This window comes from Phoca vitulina, unplaced genomic scaffold (genome assembly GCF_004348235.1).
Source record: "Phoca vitulina isolate PV1807 unplaced genomic scaffold, GSC_HSeal_1.0 scaffold28, whole genome shotgun sequence".
NCBI classification, from domain to species: domain Eukaryota; kingdom Metazoa; phylum Chordata; class Mammalia; order Carnivora; family Phocidae; genus Phoca; species Phoca vitulina.
The window spans coordinates 9881520-9906624 of NW_022589731.1; the positions used below are offsets into that span (position 1 = coordinate 9881520).

At 35.7% G+C, this 25105-nt stretch overlaps 1 protein-coding gene across 6 annotated transcripts in view; it reads left to right on the forward strand.

Annotated features, from left to right (window-relative positions):
* Positions 1-25105, forward strand: part of VTI1A (vesicle transport through interaction with t-SNAREs 1A) — a 353802-nt gene that overhangs the window by 67036 nt on the left and 261661 nt on the right. For 4 of the 6 annotated variants that reach the window (XM_032423169.1, XM_032423168.1, XM_032423173.1 and 1 more), the window contains exons 4-5: positions 17605-17682; positions 24068-24088. In XM_032423169.1, coding sequence (XP_032279060.1) covers positions 17605-17682; positions 24068-24088 — 99 coding nt within the window. The remainder of the gene's footprint in view (positions 1-17604; positions 17683-24067; positions 24089-25105) is intronic. The other 2 variants (XM_032423170.1, XM_032423174.1) reach the window with 1 other exon arrangement.

Below are 25105 nucleotides of genomic sequence, written 5' to 3' on the forward strand. Positions count from 1 at the left end.
TGTTCCATTGACCTATGTGTTTGTTTTTGTGGCAGTACCATACTGTCTTTGATGATTACAGCTTTGTAATAGAGTTTGAAGTCCGGAATTGTGATGCCACCAGCTTTGCTTTTCTTTTTCAACATTCCTCTGGCTATTCGGGGTCTTTTCTGGTTCCATGCAGATTTTAGGATTATTTGTTCAATTTCTTTGAAAAAAGTGGATGGTATTTTAATAGGGATTGCATTGAATGTGTAGATTGCTCTAGGTAGCATTGACATCTTCACAATATTTGTTCTTCCAGTCCATGAGCATGGAACGTTTTTCCATTTCTTTGTGTCCTTCCTCAATTTCTTTCATGAGTACTTTATAGCTTTCTGAGTACAGGTTCTTTGCCTCTTTGGTTAGACTTATTCCGAGGTATCTTATGGTTTTGGGTGCAATTGTAAATGGGATCGACTCCTTAATTTCTCTTTCTTCTGTCTTGTTGGTGTACAGAAATGCCACTGATTTCTGTGCATTGATTTTATATCCTGCCACTTTACTGAATTCCTGTATGAGTTCTAGCAGTTTTGGGGTGGAGTCTTTTGGATTGTCCACATAAAGCATCATATCATCTGCAAAGAGTGAGAGTTTGACTTCTTCTTTGCCGATTCAGATATCTTTTATTTCTTTTTGTTGTCTGATTGCTGTGGCTAGGACTTCTAGTACTATGTTGAATAGCAGTGGTAATAGTGGGCATCCCTGCTGTGTTCCTGACCTTAGGGGGAAAGCTCTCAGTTTTTCCCCATTGAGAATGATATTCACTGTGGATTTTTCATAGATGGCTTTTATGATATTGAGGTATGTACCCTCTATCCCTACACTCTGAAGAGTTTTAATCAAGAAAGGATGCTGTACTTTGTCAAATGCTTTTTCTGTATCTATTGAGAGGATCATATGGTTCTTGTTCTTTCTTTTATTAATGTATTGTATCACATTGATTGATTTGTGGATGTTGAACCAACCTTGCAGCCCAGGGATAAATCCCACTTGGTCGTGGTGAATAATCCTTTTAATGTACTGTTGGATCCAATTGGCTAGTATTTTGGTGAAAATTTTTGCATCCATGTTCATCAAGGATATTGGTCTGTGATTCTCCTTTTTGATGGGGTCTTTGTCTGATTTTGGAATCAAGGTAGTGCTGGCCTCATAAAATGAGCTTGGAGGTTTTCCTTCCATTTCTCTTTTTTGGAACAGTTTCAGAAGAATAGGTATTAATTCTTCTTTAAATGTTTGGTAGAATTCCCCTGGGAAGCCATCTGGCCCTGGGCTTTTGTTTGTTGGGAGATTTTTGATGATTATTTCAATTTCCTTAGTGGTTATAGGTCTGTTCAGGTTTTCTATTTCTTCCTGGTAATGTTTTGGTAGTTTATACATCTCTAGGAATGCATCCATTTTCTCCAGATTATCTAATTTGCTGCCATATAGTTGCTCATAATATGTTCTTATAATTGTTTGTATTTCTTTGGTGTTGGTTGTGATCTCTCCTCTTTCATTCATGATTTTATTTATTTGGGTCATTTCTCTTTTCTTTTTGATGAGTCTGGCCAGGGGTTTATCAATCTTATTAATTCTTTCAAAGAACCAGCTCCTAGTCTCGTTGATCTGTTCTACTGTTTTTTTGGTTTCTATTTCATTGATTTCTGCTCTGATCTTTATTATTTCTCTTCTCCTGCTGGGTTTAGGCTTTATTTGCTGTTCTTTCTCCAGCTCCTTTAGGTGTAGGGTTAGGTTGTGTATTTGAGACCATTCTTGTTTCTTGAGAAAGGCTTTTATTGCTATATACTTTCCTCTTAGGACTGCCTTTGCTGCATCCCAAAGATTTTGAACAGTTGTGTTTTCATTTTCATTGGTTTCCATGAATTTTTTAAATTCTTCTTTAATTTCCTGGTTGACCCATTCATTCTTTAGTAGGATGCTCTTTAGCCTCCATGTATTTGAGTTCTTTCCGACTTTCCTCTTGTGATGGAGTTCTAGTTTCAAAGCACTGTGGTCTGAAAATACACAGGGAATGATCCCAATCTTTTGGTACAGGTTGAGACCTGATTTGTGACCTAGGATGTGATCTATTCTGGAGAATGTTCCATGGGCACTAGAGAAGAATGTGTATTCTGTTGCTTTGGGATGGAATGTTTTGAATATATCTGTGAAGTCCATTTGGTCCAGTGTATCATTTAAAGTCTTTTATTTCCTTGTTGATCTTTTGCTTAGATGATCTGTCCATTTCAGTGAGGGGGTGTTAAAGTCCCCTACTATTGTTGTATTGTTGTCGATGTGTTTCTTTGCTTTTGGTATTAATTGGCTTATACAATTGGCTGCTCCCATGTTAGGGGCATAGATATTTACAATTGTTAGATCTTCTTGTTGGATAGACCCTTTACGTATGATATAGTGTCCTTCCTCATCTCTTATTATAGTCTTTGGTTTAAAATCTAATTTGTCTGGTATAAGGATTGCCACCCCAGCTTCCTTTTGATGTCCATTAGCATGGTAAATGGTTTTCCACCCCTTCACTTTCAATCTGGAGGTGTCTTTGGGTCTAAAATGAGTCTCTTGCAGACAGCATATCAATGGGTCTTGTTTTTTAATCCAATCTGATAGCCTGTGTCTTTTGATTGGGGCATTTAGCCCATTTCCATTCAGGGTAACTATTGAAAGATATGAGTTTAGTGCCATTGTATTGCCTGAAAGGTCACTGTTACTGTATATTGTCTGTGTTCCTTTTCTGGTCTATGTTACTTTTAGGCTCTCTCTTTGCTTAGAGGACCCCTTTCAATATTTCTTGTAGGGCTGGTTTTGTGTTTGCAAATTCTTTTAGTTTTTGTTTGTCCTGGAAGCTTTTTATCTCTCCTTCAATTTTCAATGACAGCCTGGCTGGATATAGTATTCTTGGCTGCATATTTTTCTCACTTAGTGCTCTGAATATATCATGCCAGTCTTTTCTGGCTTGCCAAGTCTCTTTGGATAGGTCTGTTGCCAATCTAATGTTTCTACCATTTTAGGTTACAGACCTCTTGTCCCGAGCTGCTTTCAGGATTTTCTCTTTGTCTGTGAGACTCGTAAGTTTTACTATTAGATGTCTGGGTGTTGACCTATTTTTATTGATTTTGAGGGGGGTTCTCTGTGCCTCCTGGATTTTGATGCCTGTTTCCTTCCCCAAATTAGGGAAGTTCTCTGCTATAATTTGCTCCAATATACCTTCTGCCCCTCTCTCTCTTTCTTCTTCTTCTGGGATCCCAATTATTCTAATATTGTTTCATTTTATGGTACCACTTATCTCTCAAATTCTGCCCTCGTGATCTAGTAGTTGTTTATCTCTCTTTTTCTCAGCTTCTTTATTCTCCATCATTTGGTCTTCTATATCACTAGTTCTCTCTTCTGCCTCATTTATCCTAGCAGTTAGAGCCTCCATTTTTTATTGCACCTCATTAATAGCCTTTTTGATTTAGACTTGGCTAGATTTTAGTTCTTTTATTTCTCCAGTAAGCATTTCTCTAGTATCTTCCATGCTTTTTTCAAGCCCAGCTAGTATCTTTATAATCGTCATTCTGAACTCTAGTTCCGACATCTTACTAATGTCTGTATTGATTAGGTCCCTGGCAGTTGGTACTGCCTCTTGTTCTTTTTTTTTGAGGTGAGTTTTTCCATCTTGTCATTTTGTCCAGAGGAGAATAGATGAATGAGAGAACAAAATGCTAATAGGGTAACAACGACCCCAGAAAAATATACACTAAACAAATCAGAAGAGACCTGAAACCGGGGGAAAAGAAAGGGAAAGAAAGAAAAAAGAAAAAGGAAAAAAAAAGAATATGATCAAATATGATCAGGCTGGTGAATAGATCAGTGCCACACACTAGATTTTGGGTGTATTTTGGTCTGTTAGGAGAAACTGCCTCCCAAAATTTTAAAGAAAGAAAAACTTATATATGTACAAAAATAAGGGTAAATACGATGAAGGGATGGAATATGACTGTAAAGATGATAATTATAAAAGATTTTATAAAAGGAATTGATAAGAAGTTGGTTGAAAAAAGAAATAAGAGATATTAAAAAAAAAAAAAGAGGGAGAGAATGTGATCAGGCAGGAGACCAGAACAAAGCCATTCACTAGAGATTTAGGGTATATTTTGGTCTGTTAGAAGAAAGTGTATCCTAAATTTTTAAAGAGAGAACAACTTACATATATATATACCAAAAATAAGGTTACCTACAATGAAGGGATAGAATATGACTCTAAAAATGAAAAATAAAAGGATTTTTAAAAAAGGGATTGATAAGATGTTGGTTGCAAAAGGGAAAAAGAAAAATCCAAAAAAAAAAGACAGTTAAAAAAAATTAACTTTGAAAGACTAAAGAATCACGGGGAAAAAAGCCATGGATTCTATGTGCTGTATTCCCCTAGCGCTGGAGTTCTGCCATTCTCATTGATCGGTAAACTTGGTCTTGGCTGGCTGTGCTTGCTGATCTTATGGGGGAGGGGCCCCTTGCCGTGGTTCCCAATGTCTTTGCTGGAGGCGGAATTGCCCCACCCTTGCCAATCGGGGCTAAGTAATCTGCTTGGGTTTGCTCTCGGGAGCTTTTGTTCCCTGCAAGCTTTCCGTACAGCTTTGGAGGATGAGAGTGAAAATGGTGGCCTCCCAGTCTCCACCCTGGAGGAGCCAAGAACTCGGGACCCCGCTCCTCAGTGAGCCCCCAGAAAAGCAGTCAGTCACTCCCGTCTTCCCAGTCTCCGGCTGCACTCCGTGTTCACCCGGCCTGTGACCGAGCGTTTCTATCTCTGGCACCCGACCCCGTGTGGAGTCTCCAAACCCAGCAGATCCCTGCGGTGTGCTCCCGCGCCGCTCCTCCCCGGGGGAGGAAGGGGAGTCTCCCTGGATCTACCGCTATTTGGGTCCCTACTGGAGGAGCAGTGGCCCGACTGTGCCGCGGATCATGGTTTATGGCAATCCCGAGCTGAGAGCCCGTGCCTTGTCTCCGTCTCTGCAGCCGGCTTCCCTGCTTTGATACCTGGGAGCTCTGCCACACTCAGGGCCCCCCCCTGCAGTCTTTCTGTGACCCCAAGGGTCCTGAGACCACACTGTCCCAGCGAGGGTTCCACCCCCTGCTTAGCCACTGGATCAACGTCCCTCAGCGGAGTGGACTTCTAAAAGTTCCGATTTTTTGCTCCACGGCTCTATCACTTGCCAGTAGCGGCTGACGGAGGCCCCCTCCCCCGCCGTCTATCCTCCTGAATATCGCCTTGGATTCACTTCTCCGCACATCCTACCTTCCAGAAAGTGGTCGCTTTTCTGTTCAGAGAGTTGCTGCTATTCTTTTCTTTGATCTCCTGTTGAGTTTGTAGGTGTTCAGAATGGTTTGATCCCTATCCAGCTGAATTCCTGGGACCAGACAAAATTTAGGTCTCCTCCTCCTCCTCCACCATCTTGCTCCTCCTTGACCAAAAAAAACTCATTTTTAAATGTAAATATTTGTGTTTGAATAATCGTACAAATTAGATCTCTATTCAGTAAAATTACATGGTTTTTTACCTTCAAGTTTATGTATTTTCTATTTCAGCTTGATGTGGATTCACAGGGCTGAATTTTCATGTTTGCTTATTTCCCTCACAGTAGTTTATAATTCCACAACTCTAAGATGGGATTTCACTGAAGGAGTAACTACAGAAGTCCAGAATGAAGATGCAGCTTATAAAAAAGGGAATGAGATTCAAATCAGACAAAAATAATAGGAGAGGGGGTTAAACTATTTTAAATACTGATGAACAAATTGAAATTATTTTCAAGTTGTGAAAATTTTATTACTGTATTTTTACTGATGTAATTTATCAATATCTTTACTGTCTGAGGTTAAAACCAACTTTGAGTAGATGAACTCTGAATAATTTTTCAAAATGGTCTGAGATATGGAAGGGGTATAACTATGGTGAAGTCGTTTCTCTGAAGTTTTCAGTGAATAGGGAAGACACAGAGCCAGAATCAAGTTAGGCTCATGGGAAATGATGGTCTTACTACTCAAATTGAGTATTTTGTGGGCATAGGTACCACCTGTATTCCTGGAAGGACCAGAGTTCAGGGAACAAAGTAAAAATGCAGCACAATGTTGCCTTCTTCATGTAGCCACTGATTTTTGACCCAGAATTTTATTAGAAAGCCTCATTGTCCTCTGATAACATGTAATTCCTGTCGGTGTTTTTTTTTCCTTGTGTGCTTATGAGTATTAAGTAGACTGCGTGCTTGCTTTATGTTAGACCACAGCCAGAAAAACTAGACAGAATTAGTTTCAAGACTGTTTTTCTTTCCATAGCACCCACACACAGGATGTGCGATCTATAGTAATTCTTATTCATTTGAAATACAGCAATTTGTTCCTGTCAGGAGAGGATAGGTTTGTTGTTTTAAATTGCCAGGTTTTGTTTTTGTTGGCGTGTTCCCCAATACAAATTGAATGGCTGACAAAAATCTATTTGTATGACAGTTCAATCTAGATAAGTGCCCTCTGTTGCCTAACGGTACAATTTGGGGTCTCAGAGATAAAAGCAAACTGAATGCCAGGCTTGTAGCAGAGCTTCTTCATGCAGATAACAGAAGTAATCCATATTCCTGAGCTACACAAATCAGACAAACAAAGAAGAAATATGCATGCACATCATCTCGTTTGAAATGGTGGTCTTTTAGCTTCTACATAATAAAAAAATGGGAATATCTGACTTAGGAGAACAAAAAACTAGCTTGTATGAGGTATGCCTATATTTGAAATTAAAAGGAAATGTGATATTGACTTATAAAGTTGGAGAGAGGTTTGTTGCTTAGCATTTTCCCATAGTATCCAGGTTTCCCCTGCTATCAGAAAGCAGAGTGTTCCTATGAAACCATTCATAAGGCAAAATGATGTAAAGCAAAGAAACAATGATCATTGTTATAGGGAAAGATTTTTTAACATTCTCAGACCCAAAGAATAACCTCTTTTAAGCTTTTCTGATACCTTAGGACACAGCTTGCTAATGGATACACAAAATAAATGGAGATGAATACGGATGCTCACAGCCCCAGTTCAGAGCCCTGATGCTGAGATGCTGTGTGCTGTTCCTGGGGAAGGAGCTGAGTGGGGCCACTTTCACTGCTCAGGGTGGGAGCTGCCTCCCTAACAGCTCACTGAAAAACAAATGCTGAATGTTATTCACCTTTTTTTGTAAAAGCAAAAATCCTCTTCAGATTTCTTCCCATTAGCAAAAACAGGTACTGACGTAGGCCTTTAAAGTGGCATAATGTGAATCTTCCAAAAACAGGGTATTCCTGTATTGGCTTTTGTCAAATGTATTTGCTATCTATTTTAACTATTTCTATTTTCCTATTCTGTAATAAGTTATATCTTTAGACAGTGATTGTTTTGGAGCTTTGATATTCTGCAAGAGATAGGTTTGAAGGGGTCTCCTTTACTTCGTAAGATGAGGAACTGAGAATTTGTACCATTTGGCATACCTCTGCCTTAAAACATGTCAGGCTTACCATACAGGTATCTCTCAAATATAATTTATGTATAAAAAGAGGGTTGAAATATGTGGTAACAACAGTTATAAGGAAAGAATTGGGACTAGTTCATAAGGTAACAGATATCCTGGAAATATCGCTAAGAGGCCCAGTTGTAGATATTCTGAAAAATAATCCATAGTGATTGGTGATGTATTAGATTTGGGAATAATTTTTAGATTTTTATCTGGGGAGACTATGTGCATGGTAAAACCATACATCAAACTAGGGAAAACAGAAGGAGGAGCAGTATAAGAGAAATAAAACACCCCACTGTGTCTGTGTTAAGTCTGAGATGCCTTCAGGTTTTCTAAGGCACCCAGTAGGAATTAGATTTGTAAGAAGAGTATGCAAAAAACATGTCTTTGCCAACTTCTAGCTGGTAGTTAGAACAGTGGATAAAAATAAGATCATTCAGATGAGTGAGAAGAAGTCTAGGATGAAGACCTATTCAGACTGAGAGAGAAGTTATAATGAAGGAGACTGAGAAGGAGAGACCAGAAGGATGGGAGGAATTCCTAAGGAGGATGGTGCTGTAACTGCTAAGGAGAAAGTGGGCAACAATGTCAGATGCTATCAAGAGGTCAAATGAGAAGAGGACTGAAAGGTGTCCATTGGAGCCAAAGCTGGTACAATTTGAGCAACAAAATTAATGATGTAGTATTAGACTATAAGTACAAAATAAATATCCATAAGTCCATACTGATATCGATAAATGATTGTATAATGATTGAGTAGACCTCATTCATACAGAAGAATGCCAAATGACTTATGAAGATACTCCCCCTGAAAGAGATAGAGCTTAACTCCCCACTTCTTAAAACATGGCCTGCACATGGTAAGTACAGTACAGAAGGGGAAAAGAGTAGCTTTTCAGTGGAGAGACATGACAAACACTACCTCAGCCAGGTACCAGGGTCAACATCAATAGTGATAAGTCATGTTGATAGTATGTACCTTGGATATGATCTGATGAAAATGGCTCTTTACCTCTTTGGTCTTCCTCCGAAAACATTACCGCAGTCTAGTCAGGAGAAGAACATCAGACAGATCCCAATTGAGGGACATTCTACAAAACACCTGACCAGTGCTCTTCAAAACTTTCAAAATCATCAAAAATAAGGAAAGTCTGAGAAATTGTCACAGCCAAGAGGAGCTTGAGAACACATGACTAGTAAATGTAACATGGAATCCTGGATGGTATCTGGAACAGAAAAAGAACATTAGGTATTAAGGAAACCTGGAAAAAGTATGTACTTTAGTTAATAATAATGTGTAATAATGGACTATTGATTTATTAACTGTGACAAATGTACCATACTAATGTAAGTTGTTAATAATAGGGGAAACTAAGTGTGGGTTCTATGGGGACTCCACTATCTTTGTAACTTTTTTTTATAAATCTTTATTCTAAAACTTCAAAAGTTTACTTAGAAAACATGGCCAATGACTTCGTCAACTACTAAGATACTGGTGATCCTAGGGAGTCCTGTGGCATGGCAGGAAAGCGTCAAGTTTGTTTAAGTTGAGAAGTGGCTGGGGCATGAGTAAGTGAGGTTAATGTTCATGGAATACTTGTTCAAGAAGCTTGGCCAGGAAGGGAAGGATAAAGAGAGATTGGGCATTGGCTAGGCAGTGTAGTACTGACTGAAATAACATTTTGACATATATAAATCTAGGTACACTTAGGAATGTTTATGTCCTTAAAGGAAAGACTCAGTAGAAAGTGATAGACTGATTATTTAAAGAAACAACATTTAACTGATGAAGCAAAACCCCTGAGTAGGCAGGATTTTATTCTGTTCAACTGAAGGTAGAGAGTCTTAGAGGAAGAACATGTTGTTTTTGAATCAGGTATGAATATTTATATTTATTATACATTATAGTTTGGGGTCACCTGGATGGGGAAGTAATCTTCAGAATGTTTTCATAGAGAATTTGGGCTCAAAGAACTTAGTTTTACTGCCTAACCATCATAGTTTTATTGGCTATATTCATAAAGCATTAAAAGGCATCTCTGAATTATGAGAACTGTAACCTCACTATAACACAGCATATACTATGATAAAGAATCTGTCACAACACAGGTTCAAAAGCAAGTATTAGGGGAAAAATATTGTAAAAATTGTTTGCTCATGAGATGGCTGGTTCCAGTCTAAAATTGTAGAGTAACTGTATAGGGAGTCACCAGATCCCATGGCCAAGAAGGCAGTTCTTACACACCTTAATAACCAGTGCAGCTTCTCTCCTGCCATGTGGGTAGATTATTGGTGCTTTATGGCGGAGCCTTTGAAGATTAATCTTGAAACATATCTAAGTTACACCCATAAATGTGGTCCTGACTCATCCTCAGATCAGACGTTTTATTCTGTGATTTAAAACATTCTGCCTTAAGCATTCATCACCCTTGAACTTGCAAATTTATTACTGTCAAGATTCCAGATGTTGACAACAATGTATAAGTTGTTTTTTGTTTGTTTATTTTGGAAGAAGGTGACAAGAAACAAAACCTATAGACTAATCAATTCATAGCTGATGATAAATTCCTAGAACCAAGTGAATGGTGCAGCCAAACCTGCCTTGGGGAAGGAGCAGTAGGACAGCCCCAGTCTGCCGTGGTGGTTTGGTAAAATGAAAGGTGGTGTGGTAAAGTAAATAGAGCACTGACATTGGGAAACAGATTGCATCCTTCTTCTGCCTAGTCTTTCCCAAGTGTGTGGCCTTGGGGAGATCACTCACCTGGCTTAGAACTCTTCATCTCTAAATATGGAAGTCTGGTCTAGATGATGCCTCATGTCAATTCTGTTCTTTTTGAGATATCTTAGTGTCAGTTACAGAATCATTGAGATCATTTGCTCTTGGATATCTAGATCACGTGAAATTATGGCTATGGACAGGTTTTCAATGAATGATTGCTTTTCCTTTCTAATGCTAAGCAGATTACGTAGGGATACCCACATACAACAATTAATTATGTAATTTGTATACTGTATTTCAGTAGTTCTTTTAAAAATACAAATGAAGCATCTGCTATATAGCATTCATCTATCAGAGTATCATTTTTCCAGTGGAAGTGCATAGGGTATGTATATGTTTTTATTATCAAAACAGTAAATAAACATTTTGACATTTTGATTATTTCAAATATAGTCTATGGAGTTATTTTATTTTATATTCAGAAAGATTTTAAAGAATTAAATTTCCTCGACTGAAAGCTTACACTATTCCAGATGTTGACAACAACATCTGGGCATTCTATCATGAGCTGATTTTCTGAATGAAGTAACTTAATTATTGATTGACAAGCTAACATGATTTAAGACACAGCCACACTGTGTTCAATAGCAATGTGAAAGTCGTAAACTACAAGCATATGTAAGCAAGTGAGGCCATGATACTAACTAACTCACACGGCATTTTGAAACACCAATGCTAAACTTAAATTTTAGGCTTAAGTTTAGAATTGCTGGAGGAGGAAATGAAGAAGTACAGTACATGATTTCTGGGCTCTCTGTTTTGCAAATCATTAAATGATGTAGCAGCAATGTGGTCAGAGTTCCTAGTATAAATAAAGGTCTATTCTAGCATTGTGAAGCACAAATAGACTTATTATTCCATATGGATTGCATATGGGTTTGTGTGAGCCTGTATGTGTATGTATACATATATAACCTCATTATATGCATATAAATAGTCACAGGTGATATTATAGATAAATTTTTTAAAAAATAAAAATGTGGAATAATCTAGCTCATTGTTTAAGCCAAAACATAAATATCCACTTCAAACATGTAAAATGTTTTTGCAAGTATAAGCAAAAGTAATAAATGAAAGTGATTATGGTAGAAAGACATTTTTTTTCAAAAAAAAAATTTAAATATCTTTTCCTGGTATTACATACTAAGAACAATGGATTCTTTCAGTGTTCTCATGTTAACCTGCTTTTCCAACTGTTGGTAGCCTAGTAGCAGGGCATGCTAGTATTTTCTCTCTGGTGGCTTGCATATGGTCCATTGGCCATGAGTTTATGATAGATAGAAAGTGTGCTTTCCCTTTATGAATGCTACAATATTGGTGACATGTGGCATGTGCACTTTCCAGCGAATGAGCTTGACCTTTAACTCTAAACAGTCCCTTGAGCAGGAGCAAGCCATGTTTAGTGGAATGATTACTTAGAAGAAACAGATTGGAACCTACTTTCTCTGATAACATTAAAGAAATGCAGTAAAGTTTTTCCCACTGAAAGTCATCCAAAAATGGTAACATCACAAAATAGGAAATTGGGCAAAACAATGTAGTAGACTTACTGAGTTAAATAATATGAAGTTTTTAAGGTTGCTTTTGGTATATATTGACACATCATTTTCTAGGGAAGATACACGAATTTATACTCTCAGGCATATATGTGTACAGGTTTTATTGCATCCTTCCCAATATTACCAACTAATATTTAGTTGAATGTCTTTTGCAAGGTTATCACATCCAAGGTATTATGATAGGTTTCCATTTGTTTATAATATTTAAATTCACACAACAGCCCTGAGAAATAAATATTGTTGCTATTTTAGATATTGAAGAAAGTGATAGAAAACTTAATTTGACCAAGATCACATACTGAAATGTTACCTCTGTTCTCTTTGCTCAGTGCCCTGTGCTTTTTCATCCTAACTACTTTCCAAGGATCTAACATTTACCTAACAGTATACGTTCCCTTTACCTAAATCATGTAGCATGGTATGTTTTAATCTTAAATTGTTTTTTGTGCTAGAAATTAATGCGACACAGAGAACACTGTGATGAACAAAATTTCATAACTTCCTTTTCATTTTTTTTTCTCCAAAATGTAAGTTTCCTCTCCTGGATTGATGAGCTTTTTAAAGTCCTGGGTCAGGGGTGGAGTGTGTATGAAAAGCTGAAATTGGTCATAGAGAAATAGAAGTGAGGTTAAAAATGGAATGCTTTGTGCCAAAGATAGATGCATTTTAGAAAATGCCATCTGGGCATTACAGAAGTATGATATTATTTAATTCGAACCAGCTAGAATTCAGTAAGGAATGAATGCCAGCGATTATATGACTAGCTAATAAATATAATTTCATGGTATTCTGTAAGATATCCCTAAGTGTTAATTGTAACAGGAGCAGTTAAATTCTTTAGACCAGTTAAATTCTTTGGCTATGAAAGCATAACAGTTTCTAATCACCTGGTAACTTTGGGCATTATTAAATATATGGAGATTGAAAGACATGGTAGAAGCAATGGAAAAGTCTGGCCAGACTGGGTAATTTGTTTTAGACCTATGGAGAAATCTATTAACCATTTCTTCTATAGACCAATTTGATTAGGGAGTAAGACAAGCTGTTCTTTCATTACTTACCAAAACCATACTGCACTTTGTATCAATTATTTGGCTGTCTGCAGCACATAGATTAGAATAAAGGGCTTTCTTAGTGTTTGTGAATGTTGCGGATTGCTGATTAGTAATTAAAGTACTGAATGAAGAAAATTAGGCCAAAATTGAATGGGAATGAGGAAGTCTTAATTCTGTGATACAGATGTTAGAAACAGATTGTCTTGAGCAACCCATTCAACATAGTGACATTCTACATAGCCATGGAGTGTTTGCCTCCCATGTAAAGCTCAAGTCAAATGCCTTAGAGATGGTTTCCTCTCCCGTGCCTTGTGATGTAGCTGTATGGGTATTAATTTAGTGAAATATCCTGTCTGCCAGGTGTGGGAACTAGCTGATTTTATTGTAATACCAGATCATTACTTAATTCATATGCAACAGAGTGCAGCACATGGAAAGCATTATAAATCTATTTACAATGTGGCTGGTCTGATGATAACATTGTATTAAATTCCCAGGTGAGGCAATTTAAGCAATTGCTTTGCCATGTGCACGCTGTGGAAATTAAATTCTCATATACGCTTTAGTAATAAACCAACTGCATTGTTATGCTTATGCGAGTGGTGGGTTGTAGAATCCTCATTCTGGCTATGTGTACCCTGTTTCACATGTAGAATCACATAGAAGGCTGCACCACAGATCACAGTTCTTAATTAGTTTCAGCTTAGTTAATTCATCTTGTTTGTAGTCTAGCAGTGCCTATCCAGAAACATACTCAGTTCAGTTGGGAAATATTAAGGCTTGGGTCAAGTAGACAGATTGTTTCAAACCAAATTTCCAGACAGAACTGGGCAAGTGTATCTGATTGAACTTGGCTTTAAGAAAATCAGCCAATCATTATCAGTATACCAAGTGAAAACTGCTTGGAATCTGAAATCCTCACTTTCATAATGAAGGACTCACTTTTGTCATCAGTTTAAAATAGGCATCGAAACTTTGTGTGTCTAACTTTTTAGGGATAACAGTCAATTGTTAATTTGCCATATTCTTTCTGTAATTCATATATGGTCTGTGGATTTTTCTGCCCAACTGTGTCTAGTCCACCTAAGTTTAGTATAAGTTAGAAGGAATAAGCCTTACACAAACACACAACTAAAAGTGAGAAATGCTCTTGTATTTAACTCTCTGTGTGTGTGTGTGTGTGTGTGTGTGTGTGTGTGTGGCAAATATTGTCAGTCGAAGCTTTCTATCTGTATGGTACAGACCTGAAATTGCAATAGATTACACACTGCATAGACTTTCTGTCTTCTCCAGAAGCCACATATAAAGCACCAGTAGACAGTGGTAACTGACAACTAAGACTAAAAATGTTGACAATTTCTTGATTTGCCTGGTTAGCTTATGTATAGAAGCCATTAACTATTTATAAAATGCATTATGAATTGGGTTCCTTCATACTGTAGCTGAGTGTGTGACATTTCCAGCTCAAATCCTCATGCTTGCATTTGGCTAAAGTACAGATTTTATACAGTTGATGATAAAGTAAAAATAGTTTTACTATTTACTATCAAGATACAGTTGATGTTTCAGCTTCATTAACTTTGAGTCATCTGAATTAAAATATACATAGTACTTAGTAATAGAGAGTGAGGTTATTAAAAATTCCACAAAAGGTAAAATTATTTATTGATGTTTTGGAGGGAAATTATCAATAAAATAAGCAGTTTGTCATTCACAGGAATTTGCCTTTTTTGGAATTCAGTCAGTTTAGTGATGATCCTGCAGGCTAAATTATAGCTGATTACAATCAGCTTACTTAAAATTTCAAACCACAAAATAATTAGGAGAAAATACCAATGTCAGGCATTTAAATATAACTCTTAATAAAACAAAGTCTTAATTTTTTTTTAAAAATTGTAAAATGATATCCAGTGTAAAGAGCTCGATTTTCTGCATCAGTTGCATCATTTTCAAGAACTATTTCTGATATTTGAAATGAGCTTTTTTAAAATTCTTTTAAGAGAAGTTAGTTTAATCAGAGAACATTTTATAAACTCAGCATATCATTTGCTTAATTACATCCAGAAAGCCATCCAAATGACCAGTTTTTACCATCCCAATAGTAAAGACTGACATATATAGGGACCACCTTTCAACTGTGGATAAATCCTTAGTTCTCCTCTGTTGCTGAACATGTACACTCTTAATTGCTGGTTTTCAAAAGCAATGGATTCTCACCAAAACAAGAGTAGATATTTAGGGATACATGTTTGTAATTTTCTTCTTCTTTTGAAGTTTAGTAAATCAAAATAAGAATATAATGTAATTGAACAATCTATGCCAATTTGTTGGTATTTTGGTGAAAGGGGGGAAAACAAAAACAATCTCCATATGATATTCTTGCATACTGTGGAATGTTTTAGTCCCCCATAGTGATGAAATGAATAATTAAAAAGGCAGCTCTGATACCACAGCCTGTTTAAAGGTTCTCATTTCCTTTAATGCTATAAAATACTTTTGCTTAGCTAGTTTGAAACTACTGTAGTGGGGATCTCCAAATGGGCAAAAGAAAGGTTTGGCTCGATCTAAATATTGTTGTAAGGCCATGAGGTATACTGACCTTGCAGTTAAGCATTTTTCAATACAATTCTGTATGAAGTCTATAGAAATAATTAATAGTAGCTTCAGTAAATACAATAAGAGAAGCAGGCTTAATATATGCAGTTTGTGGCGGTAAGAAGTCTGGCATGTTCACGAGTGAATGAGTTGGTTCACTCCTGAATTGTTAAGACATCTGATATAGATGTCATTACTGACCTCAGGCTAATGACTTAACTTTGCTACTTTGTCCTCTGCAACATTGTTGGTTTTATTTATCTATTTACAGACTTACTGCATTTGCTAAGGTACAAGAGATACACTTGCAGCAGAGAAGGGGGCTTGGGGTAGAGACTCAGGGCAGAGAAGGGATGCCATCATCTCCTTTCTACTGAAACATTTTGCAGTTTTTGCATCTTTTTCCTGAGTGCCTTCAGAGGGTAATAAAATGGGGAGGAAATTTTGTGTGGTAGAATGAGTACAGGTTCTAGTTTCAGTTTAACCAAAGTGATCTTTAGAATTCCATGAGAATGATTTGTTTTTTGAAAAAAAAAAATAAAGGGATGTCTAGATTTGTTTATTTTTATTTACACTCCAGTCAGCCTTTTTCAACTAGGTTCTGCAGGAGAGTTAAGCCCTAGTGCCATTAGGCTTCTAGTCTATGTAATGAACTAAACTCTCTCTTATGTACCATCCTTGATAGATTGAGAAAATAGTCACTAAAATAGTTTTCCATTTTGTGGTTCAGATAAGGAACCCCAATTGAGAAAGGCTGCAACTTTAAAATGATTCAAAATCTACTGGGTTTTCTTGTTAGAAGTCCTTTTAAATTCTAGTATGATTTCACATTTAAGATATTATGACCTCCGTGTTGCAAAGCAGTGTAACTTACTAGTATATAAAAATCTAATTAAAAATCTTGTTGACTTTTGCTCAAGAATTATGAATAGTCCTTTTTAAACTACAATAATTTTTCAGATCATAGTTGAACAAGTACAAAATGTTGAAGCCTAAACTGTAGCCTGCAAGTGAGACAAGATTACTATTTCCCAGCTGCCATTTTTAAATTGACTCTTTTTGCTTAGGTCAGAAGCAGAAAAAGGCAGCAAAGTAACCTGTAAATCTGCATTTGGATCTGAGAGGGTGATGCTGAAGGAGGATCTGAGGATGGCACTCTAGCTTCACAACTAACTTTCAGAGCCTTTTAGCTTTTCCAGATGTGTATACATTTAGATAATTCATGAATTGCTTATAGACACATATTCCTCTGACTTTACAGGTCAAGGTCGATTTCTTATAAAACAAAATTTCACTGAGTGAAATGTTGACTCATAGCCCACTTGTCTTTATTTACTGGGATTGAGAATGGTTGACTCAGCCCACTTGCCTTTATTTACTGGGATTGGGAAATTTAATTTGTTTTCTCTCTCTCTCTCTCTCTCTCTCTCTCTCACACACACACACACACACACACACACACACACTACTTTTCCTTAGGCAATTATTTGAGGAGGGCTTGGGGACATTTAAGTTATTGTTTGGAAATGGGATGGACTTTTAAATTCCATCTCTTTCTGGCTAGTAACATCACAACAATGCAGGAGATAGAGATGAACTATTTTCCAGGCATTCCAGTGTACAGTTGGAGTCATAATATTATCCTAGAATTAGCAATTTTAAAAGGCCTATATTCTAAAGTTCATTTCCTACCACAATTTTAAAGACCCCCGTATACACTTGTCTTAATTACAATCTGGTGATTTTTGCCAGTAGACAGCTTATATAGCTTTATTTCCTCTAGTTTAGTGGTCTTATTTGAATGACTATGTATGGAATAACATACCAGTTCTGATCCACTTGTGAATCTTAATGGAGTACTTACACAATGCAGAGTTTTCTTTCATTACTGACATTTGAAAAACTTCTAATTTACATTAAACTTCTCAAGTTCAAGAACTTTACACAACTTTGCTTTGCAGATCTTAGCAAATAGGTTTCCATTAGGGGGCTCTCGAGGTTTGAGATGATCAGCCTTGATACCAATAATGCTCCGAAGCCTTTACTTTCTAACGTTCATCTCACTCTCTCCCTTTTTGTTTTGTTTTATAGAAAAGGTCACGGATCGCCTACAGTGACGAAGTACGGAATGAGCTCCTAGGGGATGATGGGAATTCCTCAGAGAACCAGGTAGAATGCTAATCAGGAAGGCCCGGTGGGTGGCTGGAGGGTGAAGGAGGTCACTGGCACACTGGGCTCTCAAGCTGCTCCTTAACAGTATTAGCAGCAACTCATGTGGAAGCGATACTGTTTAATGCAAAGCTGGAGTCTTAATCAACTTCAAAATGTTTCTTGGAGATCTTACATTTAACCCTTTACCTTGTGATCACTGTCTGCTATCTTTTAAAAAATCTTTTCTTCTCTTTTCTTTATTATTTAGTACTTAAGGAATAACTTGAAACACACTGTTTGCAGACAAAGCCAAGGTCTTCACCTCAAACACATGTAAAAGGAATAAAAAAGTACATAATGCAGCTTTGATAATAATGCAGTATAATTAAATCAACACTTGCAGCAAAACAAATGAAAGTAAGCTTTCAAAATTCAACAGGGCAGCTCAGTCTCCCATTGTGGAGCTTCTTAAAATACATTCACCAAAATGCAAATTGTGAGCACCAGTGTGGAACTTAGATACCCATACAGAGGTCCTGCTTCTGTCAAATAATAATAATAATAATAGGAAAATTCTTTCTACAGTTTAAGATCTGCATAGGCAAAAAATAAGATACACTTTCTTCTTAAAAGGGCCTTACAACTTGGCTGTCAGTTCTCATTGGATCACACAGCAGTGCCATGAGTCTAATTAATGTCCCACTTCTTTCTTTGAATTAATACTGGAGACTTCATTAATTCTTGTAGATAATGTATATGACTTAAAAAAATGTTTTAAGAACCTCAGTGTAGAGATGACTTTTAAAATGTCTCAAATAACCCCAGTGACTTACTCTCTTTGACACTTTTAGAGAAAATAAATGATGGGAACTTCAGAAGCAAGACTGAATGTGTTTATTAATATTCCTTTGGCAAGTATTGTAAAGGTCTCTACTCTGCCTAAATAAAAATGAACATAAATCATTCATTGAGTAAACCACAATTTTAATAAGATAGTAAAACATAATATATTGATACACATTATAAAACTTGCATAATTATATTTACCATTTCAAACAGATTATATTACAGGTCTACATATGCTGAAACTATATTACTATCTACTCTAATGTTAATATTGTAAATGGGATGTTGCTTATGTGATTAAGGCCCCCATCCATCCACCCAAAAAAAGGAGGGGGGAGAAGAATCACTGAGCTGATTATATTTGTTTTTGGAAAGATCTCACCTCGTCCACTATTTGGATGTTATCAGCTTGAGTTTAGACATGTAAACACGTTAAGATTTGACTTGGGATTTCAGCTTCCCTGATTGAAATGTGAGAACGGCTAAGAGAAAAAAAATAAGGAGCACATCAAACATAAAAGGGTGGTGGGATAAAGGGTTTTACTCATAATAGATTAAATAACTTGAGGATGAGAGAAAAAATATTTTCTTCCTATTTTAAGTGAGATTTAGATTGTTCATATCTCTTGAATGAATCATAATTTTATTTCATATCTTTACTGCAAAAAAAAAAAAGCATTCTCTTTTTTGCAAAAAGTGAATGCATAGTTCCCATGTCAGTTCTCTAGAAAGCTATAGATCTTTCCTTCATTTGAAACTACTGCTTAATATAGAGGAAATAGAAAGGAAGGGGTGTTCCTGTCTAAGTCAGACTCCTTTATTCCAATAGATGTTGTAGTACTCTGACAGGAATTCCTTTTTTTTTTTTTTTTTTAAAGCATGTTCACTTCTCTTAATGGACATTTTATATGCCTAAAACATTTGCCTCACGTACATATAAGTATGATTTTTTTTATGCCTAAAGAAAAATATTCTGCAAAAATAGAGTTCGTATTTTCTGAATTTTTCAAATTATATTCCTGTCACTTTAAAGTGATTACGCAGAGATTTCCTCTGGACTTGTATAAATCAAACTTACAAATTCTGAATGTGCTTGGAGAACCTGAAGTTAAGTTGTAAGGAGCTGTCACTTCAATAAATAGAATATGATAAATTATAGTCATGAGACAGTGTAACTGTTAGATTATTAGTTATGTGAACTTTTCAGTCCAAAATTCGAATTAGGTTTGAAAGTTCAAAAAGACTACACTTAACTTCTTGGATATTTTGTTGCTAACTATAACAAAATTTCTATTCCATAATGAAATGATTAAATTTTGTTTTGGGGCTTTTTATCATAATATAGGAATTTAAATCCCTCAAACTAAAACACATCCCTTAGTCAGGAATGGTCACTTGAGAATAACTCTTTATTCTGCAACAGTATTCATTCAGACTGTGGAATCAAAACAGAAGCCCTTTCTTTAAAGGAAGAAAAGATTTTAAGTTGGCTCTTTATATTAATTTTTATAGCTCAGGGGCTGAGAAGATCGTTCTTTTTTTTCTGGGTAGGATTATCTATAATTTATATAAGAAAATATTTCCTGCCCACAACTAAGATTATCTTCAAGTTAATTGTTGATAAATTGACTTTCAGAACTTTGTAGCCATGTAATATTTAAGATAAACTTTTAATATACAGAGAAAACTTGGAGGTAAATAAAATGAGACAAAAATATGTTTCACTGAAATTGGGATGTATCTCAATTTTTAAAAATTATAGATCAGAAAAAGGAAAATAATAAAGAATTATAGCAATGGTTGCAAATAGGTAAAATAAACTAACTACTGACTAGTTATTTTCAATACAACATACACATCCTCCCTATAGTGGCTTCTTTGTAGAGATTTAGGCAAATGTGAATGCCATAGCTATTATTTCTCATTCTGGCCATTTATAATGCATTTTTTTAGGCATCTAAAACCTGTTAGACACATAATCTGTCAATTAACTATAAAGTATATTAATTTACTCTTATATAAACATTTCTGACATGATTAGAAATGTCAAGATTTCAGCAATTAAGAATTTTTCAAGTGCATCATTAATGTCCCTCATACAGTACACAATTTCATTTAATTCCCAATTAATTGCTTTGTATAAATTCATTTCTGATTCATATCCATTTCATGCAATCAAATATGGCTCATCCCTCATTTACAAAAAGGAACAAAATTACCTACTTTGCACATTCGAGTATTGTTGGGTCATCAGCTTTCCAAGGACTATTGTCTTAGGCATTATCATTCTATTATTTTAAAATACCATGTTTTCCATTCCATATGGCAAGATTTTAATTTTTTGAGAGAGTTGAGTTTTTGAAATGTAGTAGTGCTGTATTTAGAGTGGAAACTTTAGTAATTGTTACCTTTAGTTTCCTCAGGAAAGGAAAAAAAAATCTTACAGAAGTAAATCCCCTAATCCCCTTCATAGTGGAGTATGATGATGGGGCACATAAAATGTTCCAGACTCTACTTTTGAACCCTAATGGTCTCTCAATTTCCGTATGCAAAATTATATTGATTGGTGAATAAATGTGAGTAAACGAAATTTTAGTAAATCCTAAATAGAAGGTTCAAATACATGTCTAAGGAGTAGGATATTCCTAAACATGCCGAAATTTTTGTGGTAAAGCAATATTTAGCAGATATGGTTGTTTAATTTTTTAATGCGAGGTTCTCTTAAGTTCCGATTTGGGCTTGCTGTGCATAAAGTGTGTCAAACTTCAGCTACAGACCAGGGGGTGAAGTCGGTCAATTTAATTCCCCAAGATCTAAAGAAGGTCGGTATCATTTCATATAGCCCTGGCAGAGCAGATCATTACCAGGCACAAATCTGTTCGTTACGTGCTGAGGGTTTATAGCGAAATAAATAGACTGTCATCATAAGTTCAGAAAATTGTGTGTTCGACCCACGATAATGTGTAAAGGGCGTTTAATAGAGTTCAGCATTTATTCGTTATCTGTATGCGGACAGAGACGGCAGTGGCGTTATCAGCTTTAAAAAAAAAAAATCGGTAGTTCTGGGGTCACGTGACGCACCTCACACACAGGCGCGCATGAGCCCTCACATGCGCTGCAGTGCAGTTTTGATTTTAGCCACAGCAGAAGGCTTAACCACAAGAGATTCCACTGGTTCAAACCAGCGTAAACCAGATTTTTTCAGCCCACAAAGGAACAGATTACCGCTTGTATCAAATTCTGCATTGGGGGGAAAAAAAAATCTTTGTTTCAAAAAAGATGTTGATTATCATAACTCAACATGGTGGCATGGCACATTTTCAAGTCGCCAATGATGGAGCTAGTAACTCAATAAAATACGAAATCACTACTTTCAGTCTAGTCTAAGCATTGTTAATTTTCAAAAATAGACCATCTTTTGTTTACTTGAATGAAAACTCCCAGACTAACAAAAAAAAAAAAAAAAAAAAAGATAAAGATTAAAACCCCTCCCATTACCTAGCTTAGCTACAAATCCGGTGTAGAGCTTGAATGCAGCCATGCAGCACAAACAAGATAGAACGTTTTTTGTTTGGAACCTATTGAAAAAACAAATGGGTAGCATTTTTAAACACTCATTGATTATGGCAGGGTGGCATGCCCCAAATGGTCTCAATTGCAGAGGAGTAGTTTTAAACTTTGGCCCTTTAAGTATCATAGTCAACTGAAGAATGGTGCCCCCAGAAAGAAAAAATAGCTGTGCGATCAATTCCCAGATCGTCTCTTCCTGAGAATTAATGTTTGCCTTTTTCTCCCATGATGTTCAGATAGCAAAGAGAAAGATTCCCATATATGATAAGCCAGGTATTTTAGTTTAAAATTTTCCTTCTTCTTGAGAAGAATGGTAACCTTTCACATGAAACAGGATGCTTGACTCATAGGCACTGGATGGTTGTTGAGAGAATATTAATTAAAAATAATTACAACTTCTTGTATATTTTGAAAAGACTATATTAAAAGTTTCATTTTCACTAAGTGCATTGTGAGACATTATGGAATAGATTCTGTACCCTTTCTATAAAAGATTCATAACAATTTTGAAATCTCATTCTTTTGTACTTGAAATACTTTTCATATAACAAATAAAATGACAGAATAAGCTGGAATACATACTGCCTTCCTTGTGGAGACAAAAACAGCATTAAGCATTGAGAAAGCCGGGCTATAGTAAACATGATACTTTTAGAGAGTGAGCAATTCGTGGCACGTTTTCTCCCAGAGCAATAGTTTAATTTATTGGCCTGTATATGTCAAGTGTTATAACAGATGTTACAGATATTTGGATGTTTAAAAATTATCAGTTGTAGACCTGAATTGCTGAGGATGCAAATTTCAGCCTTAGAATGTGGTTTATAGTCTTTCACAACATAGGTTTCAGTTTCTATTCATTGCAGAAACTATGGCAGTCATCTCAACTACACAATGATATTTGATTTAGAATACTGTGAAACATATACACACCCCCAGCTTGCATGTGCGCGCACACACACACACACATACACACACACAGAGACACACACAAAGAATGAGCCAGATATATAGTTATATCCATTTTCTAGTTTCTAAAGAGTTAAATAACTTGTTTTATCTGTTATATTTAAAGTAAATAAAACATGTTCTACAGAGGAGAATTAAAACATTATCACAGGGAATTTACTAACAAGTAAAGGATGGTTTTTTGGTTTGACTTCAGTGAGAACAGACTGAAGTACAAATGAAATAAGAGCTCATAGCTCATGGCTTTGAGATGGCCCAATTTACAAGATGAAGAAAATTGAAAAATGAAGAAACTTCAAAAATTAAAAAAAAACAACAACCATGTGATTGCAATAGCCCCTTATGCAAAACAAATCCTAGAAATTAACTCTGATATACACAATATTTCTAAGGATAGTGAAATATTTTGATACTGTGTCCTAAATATTATCTCTCCTGGCATGCTTTATTTCCAATTAAAATAATGTTACCTCCAAATACAATCCTATTCCTAGAGTGGGCCCATGTATGATATTAACTAACATAATTATTTGTTTTAAATATTTATTGGGACAAAAGCATGAACTATTAATCGTTTTCATTTGTAGGTAAAATCTGAAATCAGTTGTCAAGATTCAAAATAGAAAAACATTCTGAAAACTTGTATATACAAAACCTCTTCAGTGGTACATTCTTAGAAGAGAGGAACAGTAAACTTGTTTTTTTCTTTATAATATAGACTTCTATGAAGCCGTTCCCCTTTATTTCATGATGGTGTCTTAGATGTACTTTAAAAGAGAATTTCACACTATTCTCTTTGTTTAATGTGACAGTGTGAGAAAGTGATCTTTATTCGTTCAAAAAACTCTGCATGTAGTCTATGTTTAGGTTCTTTTAATGTGTTTGTCTGTGATTTTTAAATGCTAAACATGTAAACAGATAAATTGTCAATGTTAATTCTGTATCCTGTCACACAACTGATCTTTCTTTCCTGCCATTTCTTTCCTTTTTATCTTTTTTTTTTTGTGCATTCATGTTGCAGTTGATAAAATTACGTGAAGAGGTGAGTACTTCCTAGCTTGCCTTTTTTTTTTTTTTTTAAATTCTGCTTTTTCCTATAAAATTGAGTTTCTAAATCTGAAGTAAGATCTTTAGGTTCATTTTTTTCCAGGAAAATTTACACATAGCAAAAGTATTGATTATATGGCTGGAAATGTTCTCTGCTGACTATCTTTTAAAAAAACAAGTAAGCCCTAATCATGCTTATCACAGTGATCATTATTGGTTGGCATCCGGAGAAAATTCATATTTTAAAGGCCAAAAAAGGGAAGAAAAATAAAGGGATGTCTTAAAACTTTATCCAAGTGTTATGTAGACTAACTTCAGGTTTGTTTTATTTATATTGGTTTTTCAAAGAAGTCAATATGATTAAAAAAAATTTTTTTTTATGACATTCCAATTTACTGAAAATTCTTTTAAAATAGACTCTTTTCCCTCACCCAAAATTCTTAGGTTCAACACAAGATATCATGAATCTATTTTCCTTTCAGGGAAACACACATATGTTATAAATGCTCTACTAGTCTGTGTACACAGATACTTAAGAATAGCCAAAGTTCTCCTCATTGTTAAACACTTTCCTTTTTGTAGGAAATAGCACCCAAGTGAGTTCTCACTTTTCTGAGTTGCTGGCCTGTTTTATAATGCAGCTCCGGACTTTTTAGTGGCCCAGCAAATATTTACAGCAATATTTATCATTTCCTCCGTGTATCAGTGAGGGATGTTGAATGATTCTGGTCTTGTTTTTTGTTTGTTTTGTTTTGTTTAATTAAGCCAAACTTAACAAATATGTTTTGGTACTCTTTTTCAGAGATAAAACAGTTATATTTTTTACTTAGTGAAGTTGAGTTTTGTTACTTTTATATTAGGGCATAAAATAATGGCCCAAGTTGCAATTTGAAAGCCGACTAATTGCTTATAAAGAGTACCGTGAATTATTTTTGAGTTTAGATTGACTGCATTGATTAGGTTTTCCTAGAATTTTTTTATTGGTATGTCATCATTCTATAGCTGACGTGAA